Here is a 16,538-nt window from a genome sequence, read left to right as displayed (position 1 = left end):
GAAACTGTCCTGCAAACTAAGTCTGGTGGCCTTGTTGCTATTTGCCACGAGTCTATTTTAGGGTATAAGTCCAATAAGCCCCACAGTGGCACCATCTGGTGAACTGCAGGAAAGTTACTCCCTCGAACTACCTGAATATCGCTTTTCTTTCCGTGTCTATCGGTTTTTGTGCTTTCTATGCTTCTCGATTTAAACTTGTGAACAAGCGCTCCAAATTTAAGTAATAGCTATTTTATTGAAAAATAAATAAAACGCGCAAAAAAACCACCTCCCCCGAAATTGTCGACTGGCTAATTAATTAAGTCCGTATGTAGAGAAACATCATTTCCCACAAATCTCGCGCTCTGACGTAAAACCCTTGCGACAGCTGTTTCCATGGAAGCCGATGGAAGCTAAAAGCGCTTGTTAGCGGATTATCTGACGTCTTGATAGTTAGCCCTTTGGTTCTCTGTGGCCAAACAGCTTTCGGGATGTCGGGACAACTAAACAGCGATAATCCAGAGACTCTGTTTTCATTGGAGCTTTTAGTGGAATACATTCGAGTAGAGAAAAATTGTAAAATCCTTAACGAGTTGGCTCTGGGAGTCACACTCCTGAACTTTCCGACGCTGCTAATTTATCAGTCACAGCAGCAACACCAGCAGATCAGCGGGAGCAGTAACAACCCCGGGCACAATGAAAAGGAGAAACCTGGAATGTTCGCCTTTAACAGAGGAAAGTGTTGTTTCTTCAAAATGGACTTAAACTCACTGCACGTACAGCTGTCCAACACCCCGCTGTATGGTATGGTGCTGGATGTTACAGAGGAGAGTCCCAAGTTAGTCGGCTCCTGTATGATATCACTGGCTAAAGCGATGGACAGAATCAGGCAGGATGTGACTGAACGGGGGGTTTCTAGTCCCTCCTATCACATAGAAAGGGGGCTTGTTGTCTCTATATGCAACCTCGCGGGGGAGAAAGTCGGAGCAATGTCCCTGAGTTATAAACTGTTATGTCTAGGAGCGAGTCTGCTGCCACACATCACAGAGAGGGAGAGAGTGCCTGGAGGGCAGCAGGCACAAGAACATGTCAAGGAGACAAACAAGTCTACATCGCAGCCTCCTGACTCTGGAAATGTCTGCTCACCAACCCCACAGTGTAGCGGAAAAGCCCAAAGCAAAGGGGAGGTAAATGCAGAAGTTTTGTTAAGTAAAGATAGAAAGGAGGAGGAAGACGATGACGTGTTTGATGGTACTGAACACAGACCACAAGACGAAGCTGAAAATGATTCTGAGGAGGATTTAACTGTATTCTGTCCCCCACATCTTTACTATTCTGCAGAGGAAAAAGGAGTAAATGAACAAGGTGATTACAAATCATGGACTCTGGATTCAGAAGCTCCTGTTTTTGAAGATTCATGTTCAGAGGAAGAAGTGGATGAAAAGGAAGTGGAAAGTCCAAGTTCTCCAGTGATGCATTCAGAAGTGAGACACGATGCGAAGATAAGAAACCAAGAAACAAGCACAATGCCTCCAAATGTCCTCGGGGAAGCCTTACAGCGGATGCCTTTGCTAAACGCTCTGCTTGTTGAACTGTCACAGCTAAACAGCAGCCAGCCCTTGACTGTTCACCCCAGTCTCGCTTGGATATACAGGCCTGCTTCTGCAGAGCTTTCAGCTAAAAACACACCACAGAAGGCACAAACCAAATCCCTGAAGAAAACCAAACAGGAAACTTTTCCTCATCTGAGACGCTTTCATTCCTCCAGAAATGTTTCCACACATATAGTTAGACCTGATTCTGTAAAACTAAAGGACAAAAAAGAAAATATGTTGCTTGAGAATAAAAGCTCATGTAAATCACCCAGGAAGAAGCTTGTGTGTGGAACAACTAAAACATTTAATCTAAGGCTGAAGCAGATTTCTCCTCTCAGAGTAAACCGTCGTGAATGTGAGGAGTTAAAACAGAATAAAACACAAGTAAACGAAAAGACTGGGTTAGGTCATAAAACCATTAAGTCTGGAAAAAGGAAGTCGGTAATAAAGAGGAGCTCTGATTTTAATGAAAATATTGAGACGCTGATGCAGAGCATCAGCCGGGATTCTGCGCTACAGGAAACAGTCACACTAAAACAGCATGTGAAAGTCGAGGGTAAACAATGCAGAGGCTCTCCGACAACTTCAGAAAAGGCTCTTCTTTCTGAAACACTCTCGAAATGTATTCACATCCCCAGCGTGGATACTGACAGTGTTCCCCAAAGCAAAGACAAGAGCGAGCATCACAGCGAATCAGATCAATCACAGTCTGAATCTGACAGGCGCGGAGATAAAATTGAATCTTCAAGAAGTCGCAGACGCAGCAGCTCAAAGTCTTCATTTTCAGACTCCAGCTGGGCTGGAAATGAGGAAGCAGACTATGTTGATGACTTTAACAGTCTCGAGCCCAGTGATGCCTACTCTCCTGACCCTTTGAACAGCCCCGAGCCCTCCAGAGCAAAGACTCCAAAGTCTCCAGTTCGCTTTTGGAACTCTGATTCGGAATCCGACAGCGTCCAGAGAAGATCAGCCCCCCTTCCTGTGCCCATCAAAGCCCCCAGCTCTCCAAAGCATACTCTGAGGGGTACACACATCATCCGACCTCGTACCCAAACCTCTGCCCTCAGCTGTTCCTCTGATGAGTGTGACAGAGACAGGTCAGCCTCCCTGCAAAGTAGAAAGCAGATGTCAGCGAGTGGCAGAGTGGAAATGACTTCCTGCACTGAGAGTTTGATGTCATCGAGAGGTCAGACGAGCGCGTTAGCCAACCACAGCATCCCCATTCGAGGATTGTCTGCAGACTCTGTGTCCTCCGTTGAACCCCAGGAGGTAGAGGAACTGGAGGATGAACTGGGATCTCTGGATTTCAGGAAAGAGTATCAGCATATCTCTGAGCTAGTGGCCAGCAAACTCCCTGGGTACACTATGTAAAGGGGAAAAAAGCATATAAATATACCCTATGGTAACATCAAGAATTGTAGTATTGTATGTAGCAAAGAAATCAACTTGTATATTTAATTCCTTTTCATAATGTCTGCAAATGCTCTTGAATAAAGACGTTTTTGGAAATTTTGTAGTCATTTTTTATCTTAATCACTCAGTTAATACTGGAGCTACTAGATAATTGCATTAAGCTTTGGGCCATGAGTCTTTAGATAACATATAAGAGGATGAAAAATCTCTATAAGCGTGCCATTTATGCAAATCATTTAGCATAAAAGCGCCAAATCAGCAGATTTAGTCACAAGCTGAAAATCTCCAAGTCCTGTAGCAACTCCTGATTTCAGGGCATTTCCTTTAAATTCCACCTGCTACTTTCCATTTATCCCCTCATATCATTTGACAAGGAAAACAAAGACTGTATGGAAATAATATTTATATGTATACAGATAAATTATCAGGCATGATACAACCTCATACCACTTTCAATTATGTCTTTTAAATTACTATCTGTTTAAATTTCTTTGTTCATACGTATTTAACTATTATTTTTCTTTGTATGTGTCATCCTATCTAGAAGTTGGTTTATTTCAATATTTTCTTTCTACATTTCATTATGTGTTTCTGTTTTCGTGTTCAGAGGGCAGGCTGTCAAAGTGTGTTGTGAAGTCAAATTTTTAAATATTAATCCATTGTTGTCAGATCCACAATTGAAATGGCTGTCCTAACATATCTGAAGATAATCACAAACACACGAATGCATACTTAAACTAATAACTTTGCAATGGATAAAACTGAAAAATTGGAACGTTATCAATAGGGGAATGAATACAAAGGCAAAGAAATGCAACACAAGTTCAAACAAATAGTAATCTATATCACATTTTAGACTTAAATACACGTTTTACTTAAATTGTGTTTTTGATGGATTTCAAGCAATATTATTTATATAAGATTTGGGCAGTCTTGGCATTTCACAAGGCATCTTGCATAAAAGAGTTAACCAGCTGCACCTTAATAATTCGGAAAATGTTAGTTTTACTCAACCGTATACTTCACTAACTTTTACTTGGAAATGTTGGACTTGTTGATCCACTACTCTATAACTCTATATTAAAGTTGTACAAAACCCAAGTTTTATTTTTAAAAGAAAAATAAGTTGTTTATGGCAAACATTTTCTTTTATAAATGTACCCATTTAACTTGTCTTTTATAGATGATTTGGTTTTTAAAAAAATCATTTAAAAAAATCGTTAAATGTGCCGTCCTAAGTTTTACCTCTTACTGCGCATGCGTCAACTCTGTGTCCGGAAGAGCTGCAGGAACACGTTGGACGGTGGAAACCACAATGTTCAAGCACGTATTTCTGACAGGACCTCCAGGTAACAGTCAGCAGTGAGTGCACCCAGCTGCTGAAGCTAAAGTCGCTGTAAATCTAAAGCGGTCAGTCAGCTGTTTTAAGTCCCAGCGAAGAAAAAGTCAGTCTTAACGTTGATTTGAATGAAGGTTAGCTTATTCCAGTTACTCTTATTCGGGTAACAAACCCAATTAACGTTTCAGCCTTTTTTGTTTAGTTTAGTTTGTGTTTATTATTCTTAGTATTATTATAACGATGGAGTGACGCCATATTTTTGATGATTTACATAAATATATTATGCTACCTAACCGTCTGAGAGCTGTAAGGATTAAATACATTGTTTTACCATAGTAATACTTAAGGCAGGATCCCTCCGCTTGAAACGGTGATATTTCAGTTGTTCGACAGTTTGTCTGTTTTGCCTTCAGGTGTGGGGAAAACCACCCTGGTCCAGAAAGCCTGCGAGGCTTTAGTGTCATCAGGAGTGGGAGCTGAAGGCTTTTACACGGAGGAGGTCAGGGAAGGGGGCCGGAGAGTCGGCTTTGATGTGGTCACCCTGACAGGAGCGAGGGGCCACCTGTCCAGAATCAGGTAGCGGTGTTGTCATGCAGTCTCACTCAAACTGCCTGCTCTCTTTTTCTCACTTTGTTTTGACTCACTTCTTTTTTAACTTGCAGAGACAGTAGAGACAGCCAGCCTCACGGCAGGCGGGAGTACACAGTTGGCCAGTATGTGGTCGACTTGCCTTCATTTGAAAATCTGGCTCTCCCCCTCTTCAGAAATGTAAGTAAGCAGCACATGGGCTTTTTTTAAAGCCACCCTCATCAGTAGATCACAGCAAGCGAAAGACTCCCTTCTCCCCTCCACTTTGATTTTTTTTTCTGAAAACTGATGGAATAATTGTAAGCTTGCAAACACGTAAATTCCACAGTGACATTTTTAGTGTTCGTGGTGCCGTCTGGCTGTCACTGACCGTGATTAATCCGGCATGTAAAGTGAACCTGGAGTGACGCCTACACATGCGCTGTAAAGAAAGATGTCTGTGCCTCGGCAGCGCGTGGTTCACTTTCATCTCACTCTCTCTGTAATCACAGCAGATCTGCAGTGTAGCATCACACAAAACGCTTTCGGTGTCAGTCATACGTGAAATATTAAAACGACGAGCGTCTGCCTGTAAAAGATGTTTCCCTTAACTAACCAAACTAAGCATCCAAAATAGTCTTTAGTGCTTAAATGAATAGATATCTCCTCCGATGGATTGTGCTTGATTTTAAGCAACTAGGAAATTTCTCTTTTCTTTTTTCTGGTGTTTTACAGACCAAAGGATTGGCTGACATTATAATTAAAGATCAATTGGTGACAAAGTAATCGTTAGCTTGAGCCCCACTACTCCATGTAATGTCTGCATCGTTCATCTCCAGATTGGTTCGGCGGATGGAAGCAGCAGCAGCAGGAAGGTGTTTGTCATCGATGAGATTGGGAAAATGGAGCTCTTCAGCCAGTCTTTCATCAGGGCAGTGAGACAGACCTTAGATAGCTCTTCCTGCACCATCCTGGGCACCATCCCCATCCCTAAAGGTAAACCCCTGGGGCTGGTCGAAGAGGTGCGGAACAGGAGGGACGTCAAGGTGTTCACTGTGAGTATAAATAATCCTAGTATGCTTCCCCTGCTATTTTAAAACAGATTTTGATAGCTATAGGATTCTGCTTAGACTGCATCCACTTGGCCTTAGGAAGCAGTCTGTTCACTAACATACAGGGGCCATGCCCTGCATTATCCCTCCTCTACGGCAGGATTAACTCTAAATCATGCGTGACTGATTTAACAACAAAGGGAGGGCTCAAATGTCAAAATAATTCATCACGGAAGACTCAGTTATGGATTTTGTCATGCAAACTACTCACTGTACTCCCTCTCAGGCTGGGGGAGTTATTGCATGAGGCAGAATGAACTTAAAGACCTACCATTGGTAATTTTACTTGTATTACAACAGGTCAGATTAGGCATTGGACATTATATTCTATATTTATTTCATATTAATCTTTGTATTTAATGCATGGCTGTATATTCTGCTCACACAGGCTATAAACACTTTCTAAATTCTATGTTTACTTGTTTCTTTTTCCCATTTAGGTGTCTAAGGAGAACAGAAATGCTATTCTACAAGACATCTTAGAGACACTGCAGGAATGTTTAAAGTCGAAAGCCTAATATTGAGCTTCGTATGGAGCCACTGAAAAGGAAAAAACCTTGCAGCTCGCGTGTGGCTCTTTGCTGACTACAAGTTTTCTAAGTGTCAGCGCTGGAACAGTTCAAACAGCCAGAGACGATTAAAAGGATCTACCCGCGCTTTGCAACTGGGGTTGCAACCTGAGCTTAGAGGCATCCCTGGCTGCTGGGGGAGTTGGTGTGTCGCATGCATTTATTTATGTTAACAATTAATTTTTTTCCCCCCTTTCTCATACAGCCTCAGACTGGTGTGCATGCTGAATAATTGATTGAGAGATGGAAGACAGCGGGGAAATAGTTCAGTTTCTGGGTGAATACGTCAAAGCCTCAAAAACAGGTCTTTATTGTTTAACTGATTTATAGAGACATCAGAAGGCATTTTTCTTCTGTTAGTATAAAATATCATTTTATTTTCCCCACAAAGTCAGGTGGTGCTGCCGTTTTTAATAAAGGGGCGAACGAAGCCGTGCCCCTGTTGACTCATTTAGCTCTTTGCTATGCGAGCCTCCGTTTGTCTCATCAACCTGAGGCTGTTCTCATTGAAAGTCGATCAATATTTAACGATGCAGCCCATCCTTTCATGGTTTATTCATCGTCTAATGTGAACAGAAAATAATTTAAAAATAAACAGTTTGTTTTTCTCGGGTATTTATTGTTCATTTTCTTTACTGGCAAGTGTTTTCGTGTTCTCCGGCGCAAATAAATATGTTGCACTTTGCGTGGATTCCACACTCGGTCATGCGATATTCATCAATATCAGTGCGTAGTCAGATTAAAGTGAAGGATAAACAGCATCAGTGGATTTAAGGTTTTTGAGATGTTGGCATGCTTTCACAAAAAAGCTTCAAAGTGGTTTATGAAGGCTTGCAAAGGTAAAATGCATATTTTGATTACAAGTAAACAGATATTAAAAGAATTTGGTGAGCTGTGCCAGTGGCTATGAGTGAGGTGAAGTAGCTCAAGTACATTCAAAGTTCCCGAGTTTGCTGATTGTTTGCATCAGCTCGCTGCAAGTGGAATCTCTCCCTCTCTCTGCGTGAGCTCCACAGTCTGGCAGTCGCATAAAGGTTTTTAATAGAAACCCTCTGGCAAAGCTGTTTGTCTCAAAACCAAAGCATCTTTGGGTCGTTTCAAAGTGAAAATACTTTTTCCCCCCCCTTTAAAAAAATAAATAAATAAAAACAACGCTTGTATAACTGATGTAACCTGTCAGGCTGGCTGCAGAAAGAGCTGCCAGCTGTGATGTGCGTCAGACACGCTGCTGCGCCAGCATCTGTTTTGTGGGCTCCGCTGACATACGGCTGGATCCGCTGGCACCAGCAGCAGTCGCTGAAACTGCTTCAAAGTCAACATTTCACTGGTCGCATCTTTCAGCAAACATGGCAACATGATGTTGCTGTAGCTGCTGCAGAGTGGACGGTGCGGTTCAGGGCAGGGCAAGGCAAAGCATAGCGTAGCGCCGAGGGAGGCGGCTCTCCTGACTGGAAGGTGATTGTCAGCACCCTGCAGCAAGACAGCAGATGGATTATGTAACAGTAGCCAAGGCCTTGCCAGTTGTACCAAATCAAGGGTGTGTGTGGATGCATTCGATGCGTTATGATGTAATTAGCAACCATGCTGTCCAAACTGTCATGTTGTGGGCATATCATTGACAGAAGTGATTCCCAGCCGGGGGCACTTGCTGGCAGGGAAAGCACAGAAAGACTGTGGGTTACTTTAACAAAGCTCAGCTGTAACACCTGAACACCATGTGCTGAGAGCACAAGAGCATGAATACAGAGCTAAAAATGGATAAGCAGTGCAAACAATGAAGTGAATGCAAGGCACAGTAGTGATAACTCGGTTAAAGCAGCGAATAAATGGTAAAATAGATAGTTTGGTAAGGTTGGTTTTTTAAAATAATGATGGAATGGTTGAAAGAGCTGAAATGGTCAATGGTAACTTTATTGTCCCTGATGGGAAATTGATTCGCAGTATGTCAAAACAAACAACAAACATACAACCAACACATCACGTACACTCATTAAAAAAATACTATAATATAATATAAGCCTGATAAAACAACCTAGATATTCCATCGAAAAAAGTGCAATGTGCAATGGCAACAACACTTACAATTTAGTGTTGTTAATTAAGATAATAGCACTTGGTACAAATGACAATTTGTGTCGCTTTGTCTTCACTGCAGTCATTTTATAACGACGACCCGATGGAAGCAGTTGAAAATCGTTAAAGAGAGGATGATCTGAACACAACAGGACAGAAGTTGCCTTCCTCAGCACCTGCCTGTTATAAAAGTCCACAAGCTGGACCTGAGACCTCCCTGAAATCTTGCCCGCCACTTTAACCAGATTGTTAAGTCTGGTCTTATTATCCATGGACATACTACCGTACCAAGCAATGATACAGAAAGTTAAAACAGATTCAATAAAACTTTTATAAAAGAGAGTCATCATTTCAGATGAAACATTAAAACCTCTCAACCTCCTTAAAAAGTACAGTCTTTGTTGGGCCTTTTTCACTGTAGCAGCAAGATGTGACTCAAAGGACAGGGTCTTATCAAGAACAACCCCCAAGTACTTGTAACTATCCGCCATTTCAATGGCTGCACCATTTACCACTGTAAGCGCAGGATGAGGGGATGACTTCCTGAAATCTATAACCATGTCCTTGGTTTTCAAGGTGTTAATCATTAAGAAGGACTGATCACACCATGGAACAAACTCCTCCACAACAGGCCCATGGGAATCCTCTTCACCATGAAGGAGGCTTACAATGACTGTGTCATCTGCGTATTTGATGAAATGCCTATTGGCCTGTGTGCTGCGACAGTCATTAGTGTACAAAATATACAAAAGAGGAGAGAGACAACAACCTTGTGGTGAGCCAGTGGAAGAGTTCAGCTGTTTGGAAAAACAGCCGTTTATTCTCACACACTGTGATCTATCAGTTAAGAAGTCTAAGATCCAACCAACGAGATTAAAATTAAGTTTAAATTGGTTAAGAAGCTTGTCCACTAAAAGATGTGGCTGGATAGTATTAAAAGCAGAAGAAAAATCAATAAATTAAAGCCGAGCATGAGCTTTGGCGCCATCAAGATGGCGATAAAGGAAGTTCAACAGAGTGACCACTGCATCATCAACACCTCTACAAGGCCTGTAGGCAAATTGTAGAGGATCTATAAGCTTCTCTACTTGCTGCAGGATCTCCTTCCTGACAAGTTTTTCGAAGGACTTCATCACTAAGGATGTTAGAGCGACAGGCCTAAAATCATTTAATGATGTAGGTTTTGTGGTCTTAGCAACTGGAGAAATAATTGATTTTTTCCATACCTCTGGAACCTTCTGTTGCTGAAGAGATAAAAGAAAGATGTGATAAAAAATACCACATAATTGCTCAGCGCATGTTCTAAGCACCTGGCCACATATATTATCAGGACCTGGACTTTTATTAGTCTTACTCATTTTAAAAAGATTTCCCACCCTTCTTTCATCAAAGAACAAAGCTGGGGGGCCTCTGGTGCTCTCTGTTAAGGAATCAAGTGTATTCCTTGGAATATGGTTATCATTAAATCTCGAATAAAATCTGTTCAGCTCATTGGCTAACTGAAAGTCTGAACTAAAACCAGGGAGACTTATCTTATTACAGTCACTGAGACAGTGACCAGTCATGTGTTTCATGCCAGCCCAAGCCACCCTTAAGTTATTGCTACCCATCTCCGCCTCTACCTTATCCTTGTATTTTATTTTAGCTTTTTTAATTTCTGATCTAATCTCCTTCCTAATTTCTCTGACTTTCAAGGTATTCCCTTCAGTAAAAGCTTTATTCCTTTCGTAAATCAGCCTCGTAAGAACTTTAGAGGACCATGGTTTGTTATTAGAGAAAGAATTCACAACCTTTGAGGGAATAATCATGTCTCTACAAAAGGATATATATCCGCAGACAACGTCAGTGAGTTCATTAATGTCTCTACATGATTCGGTAAACACCGACCAGTCTGTACAGTCAAAGCAGCCCTGCAGGGCTAAAGAGGCATCATCACTCCAAACCTTTATGCGGTGTTTCCTCACTTTCTCTCTTCTCAGTACAGTCTTATAGACTGGCAGAAGATGCACCGTGTTGTGATCCGAGGATCCGAGGGCGGGGCCAGCCACAGATGTATACGCACCTTTTAGTACTCGACAATAAAGAACGCAAATCACCCAATAACAGGATTAATATGTTCTGTGTGAATGTAACTCCAATGTATGACTATGTATAAGGGTAAAAATGTGTCAAAATACACACACACAAACCAACTATGTTTTGTTCCCAGTCTTATGGTAATGTTATGATATATGGTTATTGTGGTTTTCTGTAAACACCATGATTTTGTTCATATACAACCACTGTGCAACTGGAACAATAGACATATTGCCAGGGGGCTTGAAGGTACTGTATTAATGTGTACTGTGAGGATTGTTCCATCAAAGGCAATATACAGGGTGGGCCATTTATATGGATACACGGTAATAACATGGGAATGGTTGGTGATATTAAAGTCCTGTTTGTGGCACATTAGTATATGTGAGGGGGCAAACTCCTCAAGATGGGTGGTGACCATGGTGGCCATTTAGAAGTCGGCCATCTTGGATACAACTTTTGTTTTTTCAATAGGAAGAGGGCCATGTGACACATCAAACTTATTGGTAATGTCACAAGAAAAACAATGGTGTGCTTGGTTTCAACGTAACTTTATTCTTTCATGAGTTATTTACAAGTTTCTGACCACTTATAAAATGTGTTCAATGTGCTGCCCATTGTGTTGGATTGTCAATGCAACCCTCTTCTCCCACTCTTCACACACTGATAGCAACACCGCAGGAGAAATGCCAGCACAGGCATCCAGTATCCGTAGTTTCAGGTGCTGCACATCTCGTATCTTCACACCATAGACAATTGCCTTCAGATGACCCCAAAGATAAAAGTCTAAGGGGGTCAGATCGGGAGACCTTGGGGGCCATTCAACTGGCCCACGACGACCAATCCACTTTCCAGGAAACTGTTCATCTAGGAATGCTCGTACCTGGCACCCATAATGTGGTGGTGCACCATCTTGCTGGAAAAACTCAGGGAACATGCCAGCTTCAGTGCATAAAGAGGGAAACACATCATCATGTAGCAATTTCAAATATCCAGTGGCCTTGAGGTTTCCAATGATGAAGAATGGACCCACTATCGTTGTACCTCATATACCACACCAAACCATTACTTTTTTGTTCCAACAGTCTTGGAGGGATCCATCCAATGTGGGTTAGTGTCAGACCAATAGCGGTGGTTTTGTTTGTTAACTTCACCATTCACATAAAAGTTTGCCTCATCACTGAATTAAATCTTCTGCGTGAACTGAGGTTCCTGTTCCAATTTTTGTTTTGCCCATTCTGCAAATTCTGTGCGCCGATCTGGGTCGTCCTCGTTGAGATGCTGCAGTAGCTGAAGTTTGTAAGGGTGCCGTTTGTGAGTAGCTAATATCCGCCGAAGGGATGTTCGACTGATGCCACTCTCCAGTGTCATGCGGCGAGTGCGTTGCTGTGGGCTCTTGCTGAATGAAGCTAGGACAGCCACTGATGTTTCTTCGTTAGTGACAGTTTTTTTGTGTCCACATTTTGGCAAATCCAACACTGAACCAGTTTCACAAAACTTAGCAAGCAGTTTGCTAACTGTAGCATGGGAGATGGGTGGTCTCGTAGGGTGTCTTGCATTGAAATCTGCTGCAATGACCCGGTTACTGCGTTCACCAGATATCAACACAATTTTGATCCGCTCCGTGTTAACCTCTTCGACATGTCAATGGCTGTGAACAAAGAGAAACTTGTAAATAACTCATGAAAGAATAAAGTTATGTTGAAACCAAGCACACCATTGTTTTTCTTGTGACATTACCAATAAGTTTGATGTGTCACATGGCCCTCTTCCTATTGAAAAAACAAAAGTTGTATCCAAGATGGCCGACGTCTAAATGGCCACCATGGTCACCACCCATCTTGAGGAGTTTGCCCCCTCACATATACTAATGTGCCACAAACAGGACTTTAATATCACCAACCATTCCCATGTTATTACGGTGTATCCATATAAATGGCCCACACTATAGAACAATTTGAATGAATATGAAGTGAACTAATCCATAATCCATATCGCAGAGATGCATTCTCACCATATCTCTGTGACAGATGTCTGTGTGACACCCTCCACCCTTTATCCAGCACATGGAGGGCACAGAAATGCAAAGAGCTTACAAACAATCCAGGACAAAAGGGAGCTTTCTGGTTGGAGGGAAGGGTTGGGGCTGTGTGAGTGAGAGTGGGGGAGCTGGGGGCTTAGATGAGGAAATTTCTCCCCACTTATTGCACTATGTGGCACCAGCCCAGGAGGCACATTGACAGCTGTAGAGGCGGGGAGTGTATGATGTATTGTCCGAGAAGCCCTTGGCCAAAAGGCCAAGCACTACTGATAAGAATCTAACATATTGTTCAAAGACCATGTGGGAGATAAACAACAAGTCCAACTTTCTCCCAAAAAAAGAAAACAAAAAACAGATCTCAAATTCACTATTTATTTCCCAAGATGACTATGATTTATTGTAAGATGTGAGGCTAAAGCTTCTTAACATCTGTGATGTCAGATTTCTCTGTGCCAAAGCCTGCACATGGTAAGTACTTAGCAATACTCCCCTTAAATCAAGGTCATTTGTCAGTGTAGCCTGGGTATGTGAGCTTTAATATTTTTCACTGGGTTTTTTTGCCACTAGGTTTCACCTGGCCCCCCCAGAGTATTACAACCAGACTTTGCAATTTCAGATATATTCCCAGAAAGCTATCTGAGCTTTAATTCACCTTGCAGAAAGCCTTCTGGGAGCGTGCTCATTAACAAGCCAAATATTCACATAGCAACGGCCAAACAGGCTCCACAAATATCTGTGCCATGCAGTTCACTCAGTCGGTTGTTTACCCAAATAAACCTGAAAGGCTCTGTGCACAGATAGCAGAAGTGGACTTCTTTAAAATTAGTTTCTACTTCTGCCACGAGTGAGGAGCCTTAGGTGCTATAACTCAGCTGCATGGGGATTATCATTAGACTGATTAGAGATTTGTGTAAAAATCCACACACACTAACCACTGAAACTACTTTACTACTACTGCTACTGTTCTATCCATCTCCACAGCCTTGTATTGTGACAGGATGGATAATACCAAAAAGCTATCGTGTCTGTGTATAATGCCTTAAACCCAGCAGTAATCCAAGTCACAATGGGTAATCCAAGTCCACTGTCCCCACACCACATAGTGGTAAAAAAAAAAAAATCCTGAGTCAGTCCACACCTCACTGTGCTAATAAGTATGGCAAAAGTCTGCGGATCCTGACAGGTGGGCAGTTAATGTCAGAAAGGATCCAAAGCCAGTGGAAATTACGCTGTTTGATCCGGGCTCCTAACCATTATTCCACCCTGCTGCCCACCGCAGATAGCTCCTAAACCATTCTTCCCATTACCTCACCTTCATGGGCTCCCCGGGGCTGCTGGAGGCAGACAGTTTTGGATTTCAAAGCCTGTGCCTGAGCTGCCAGCATACCTTTCCTGCAAAAGCTCACTTTACAGAATGAAAGACAAATATAAAAGAAAACATGAAATAATGGCATAAATAAATCCTTCCACGATCTCAGAAATGCACATTTTCCCCTTTACTATTCATACAATGGGTTGCACAGCTGTATATTTATTTCAATGTAACAGTTCTGTGTTGTTCAAGAGAAACCACTAACCTATTTCCTGTGGGAATGTGTCATGTGTGAGGAGTCATACATCCTGTAAGAGGAACATGGTCAGTTTTGCATCAGCTGGCTTCACCTTGGGCTGGATATATCTTGTGGTCAGTATCTAGTGGTTAGATAGAGGAAACGTATCAAACAAAGAGCGGAGGTGCATGCGTGTGAGTTGGTGTCCATTGCTCCGCTACATGATCCTAAACTCAAAGCCTCCAGAAGCATCACTGTGTCTTCAGAGGAGGGTTAAAATAGCCCCTAGGAGCTGTGGAGGAAGGAGCAGGAGCTGTCAGTGGATGATACGTAAGGTCAGAGGGCAAAGAGGACACAATGATCTGGGTTATGGTGAGCCATTGATTGGCTGGTACTGCTCCCCTCAGGGCCGCTGAGCTGATGTGTCCGTCATTCCAAAACTTTACAAAAGAGAAAAAATATATAGAGAGAGTAAAACCCTCAAACGTTTCTACTCAGTGTACATCAAGAAAATAGCTGCCATATGTACATGCAGCAGCTTTATGCCATATCAAGAATGTCACTGTGGATCAGTAACCCCTTAGCAGTCCTACAAATTTTGCCTAAAATTTGTGAAAAAGGCATATCCAAAATAAATTGCATGCTGCTCTTGAACCATTTGGAGTATATGCATGCTTCAGGAAGCACCGAAAATAGGATTATTCGCCGGCTACTTTGAAACAATACTATTACATTCAGTGGATGTTTATCAACATATAAATGTCTCAGAGACTAAATATTGGACTGATTTGGATTGCCTGGACTCTTGGCAGTCTAACTACACCGTTTTTGTTGGAATATTATGAACCAGTGGACTAACAGGTGCTTTATATGTGAGTACAGACCTTATTGTTATTGTTTTTTTTCGATGTTGGCAGCCTGACATAAACACTAATTGTACCTGCTATGTTGATTCTATCTTGAAATGCTTTACATCGTTCGAATCACGAGAATCTCAGCTTTCCAAATATATATAACATGTTTAGCTTCTTTTTTGATAAGTTTTTGTACGTAACCAATTAGTCCCCTAAACCATCCAATGTACCGTGGGCGGTACGTCCGACTCCACCGCAGAGTGCTCTAATGACATATAGATTATCGCAGCGTTACATAAACTGAACAAATATATGGAGAGCTTTGCAGGATATTGAAAGGGTCGAGTCAAGAGGTATTCATCTCTACAGCGTGTGGATAATGATTCACAGATTGTCGACCTGCTGTGATTAATGCCTCTGTTGGGTGCTTCTGACAAATTTACACCACAAATGCAAAACTGTTCAAACTTTTTTCCATTGCACACGCTACTGTAGCTGCTCTGTGCATGTGTGTATGTATAGGTATGTGCCAAAACCACAGTGTGACTTTTGGCAGCATGGTCTGACTTAAAAGTTCACAACTGTTTTGTTTTGGGGGGGGGGTTTAAAGTCAGTGATAGTGTTACTCAACACAAATTTTATTTAGTGGTTGCAGGGTAAAATGATATAGTTTAATGTGTATGTGCAGGCCTAATGGTACAATCATAGTATGTTATGAAGGTCTGCATGTAACTAGTGCATGTTGAAAGTTATCAAGGACAGAGACTTCAAGCTCAGCTCAGCTAATGTTTCCACAGCTTAAACTGCTCCCAAAAACAGTTCAGCCATGGTAGTCTCTTCCACTTGAATTAACAGTTCAGCAATTTTTAGCCTCTGCATGAAGTGTGAGGACTTTCAAATTTGAAATTAAAATTTCAGACGCAGCATTTGCACCTCAGCTGATATGAGCTGCTCTTATAGATCAAACACAGCCCATGCTCATACTTATGTAGGATAGGTCATCACACATGGAAATAATTAGCATTTTAAGATATTTTTTGACTTTGCAGTTTTCAGTGTATTTTCATGCGCACTCTGTGTTCAAAGCCATCTGTTTGAGGCATCTTTTAGGGAATCAGTAGATATTTTGTAATGCTAAACAGTGTTGCAAATGCTTTATGCATGACTAATTATGCAGCCATGTCTGCAGAGTTCCTGGATCTGGTGCTTCTGAATGATGTCAGGTTTACATATGCAAAAATAAGACTAATGATCTGAGGATAATTTTAGCCTAGCTTGGCCTTTAATCTCTCTATTCATCTAATCCCTTTTCTCTTCAAAGCCTCCCGAGATGACAACAAAGCTCCAGCAACAGAAATTTTAAGCAAAAC

General features: G+C 41.8%; 2 protein-coding genes across 2 annotated transcripts; both read left to right on the top strand.

Annotated features, from left to right (window-relative positions):
• Positions 1–330: 330 nt before the first annotated feature.
• On the top strand, positions 331–3,083 carry map10 (microtubule associated protein 10). Its single transcript, XM_026190844.1, has one exon. The coding sequence runs from the start codon at positions 471–473 to the stop codon at positions 2,943–2,945; it is 2,475 nt and encodes an 824-aa protein (XP_026046629.1). The 5' UTR covers positions 331–470; the 3' UTR covers positions 2,946–3,083.
• Positions 3,084–4,240: 1,157 nt separating this feature from the next.
• ntpcr (nucleoside-triphosphatase, cancer-related) lies at positions 4,241–7,189 on the top strand. The gene is made up of 5 exons (XM_026190161.1): positions 4,241–4,336; positions 4,740–4,902; positions 4,989–5,094; positions 5,733–5,948; positions 6,446–7,189. Exons 1-5 carry the CDS (start codon positions 4,303–4,305, stop codon positions 6,521–6,523), a joined length of 597 nt encoding a protein of 198 aa, XP_026045946.1. The 5' UTR covers positions 4,241–4,302; the 3' UTR covers positions 6,524–7,189.
• The last annotated feature ends 9,349 nt before the right edge of the window (positions 7,190–16,538 follow it).

This window comes from Astatotilapia calliptera, chromosome 13 (genome assembly GCF_900246225.1).
Source record: "Astatotilapia calliptera chromosome 13, fAstCal1.2, whole genome shotgun sequence".
In the NCBI taxonomy this organism is placed as follows: Eukaryota; Metazoa; Chordata; class Actinopteri; order Cichliformes; family Cichlidae; genus Astatotilapia; species Astatotilapia calliptera.
The sequence above is the reverse complement of the archived record's forward strand: the minus strand, read 5'-3'. Positions and strand labels throughout refer to the sequence as shown.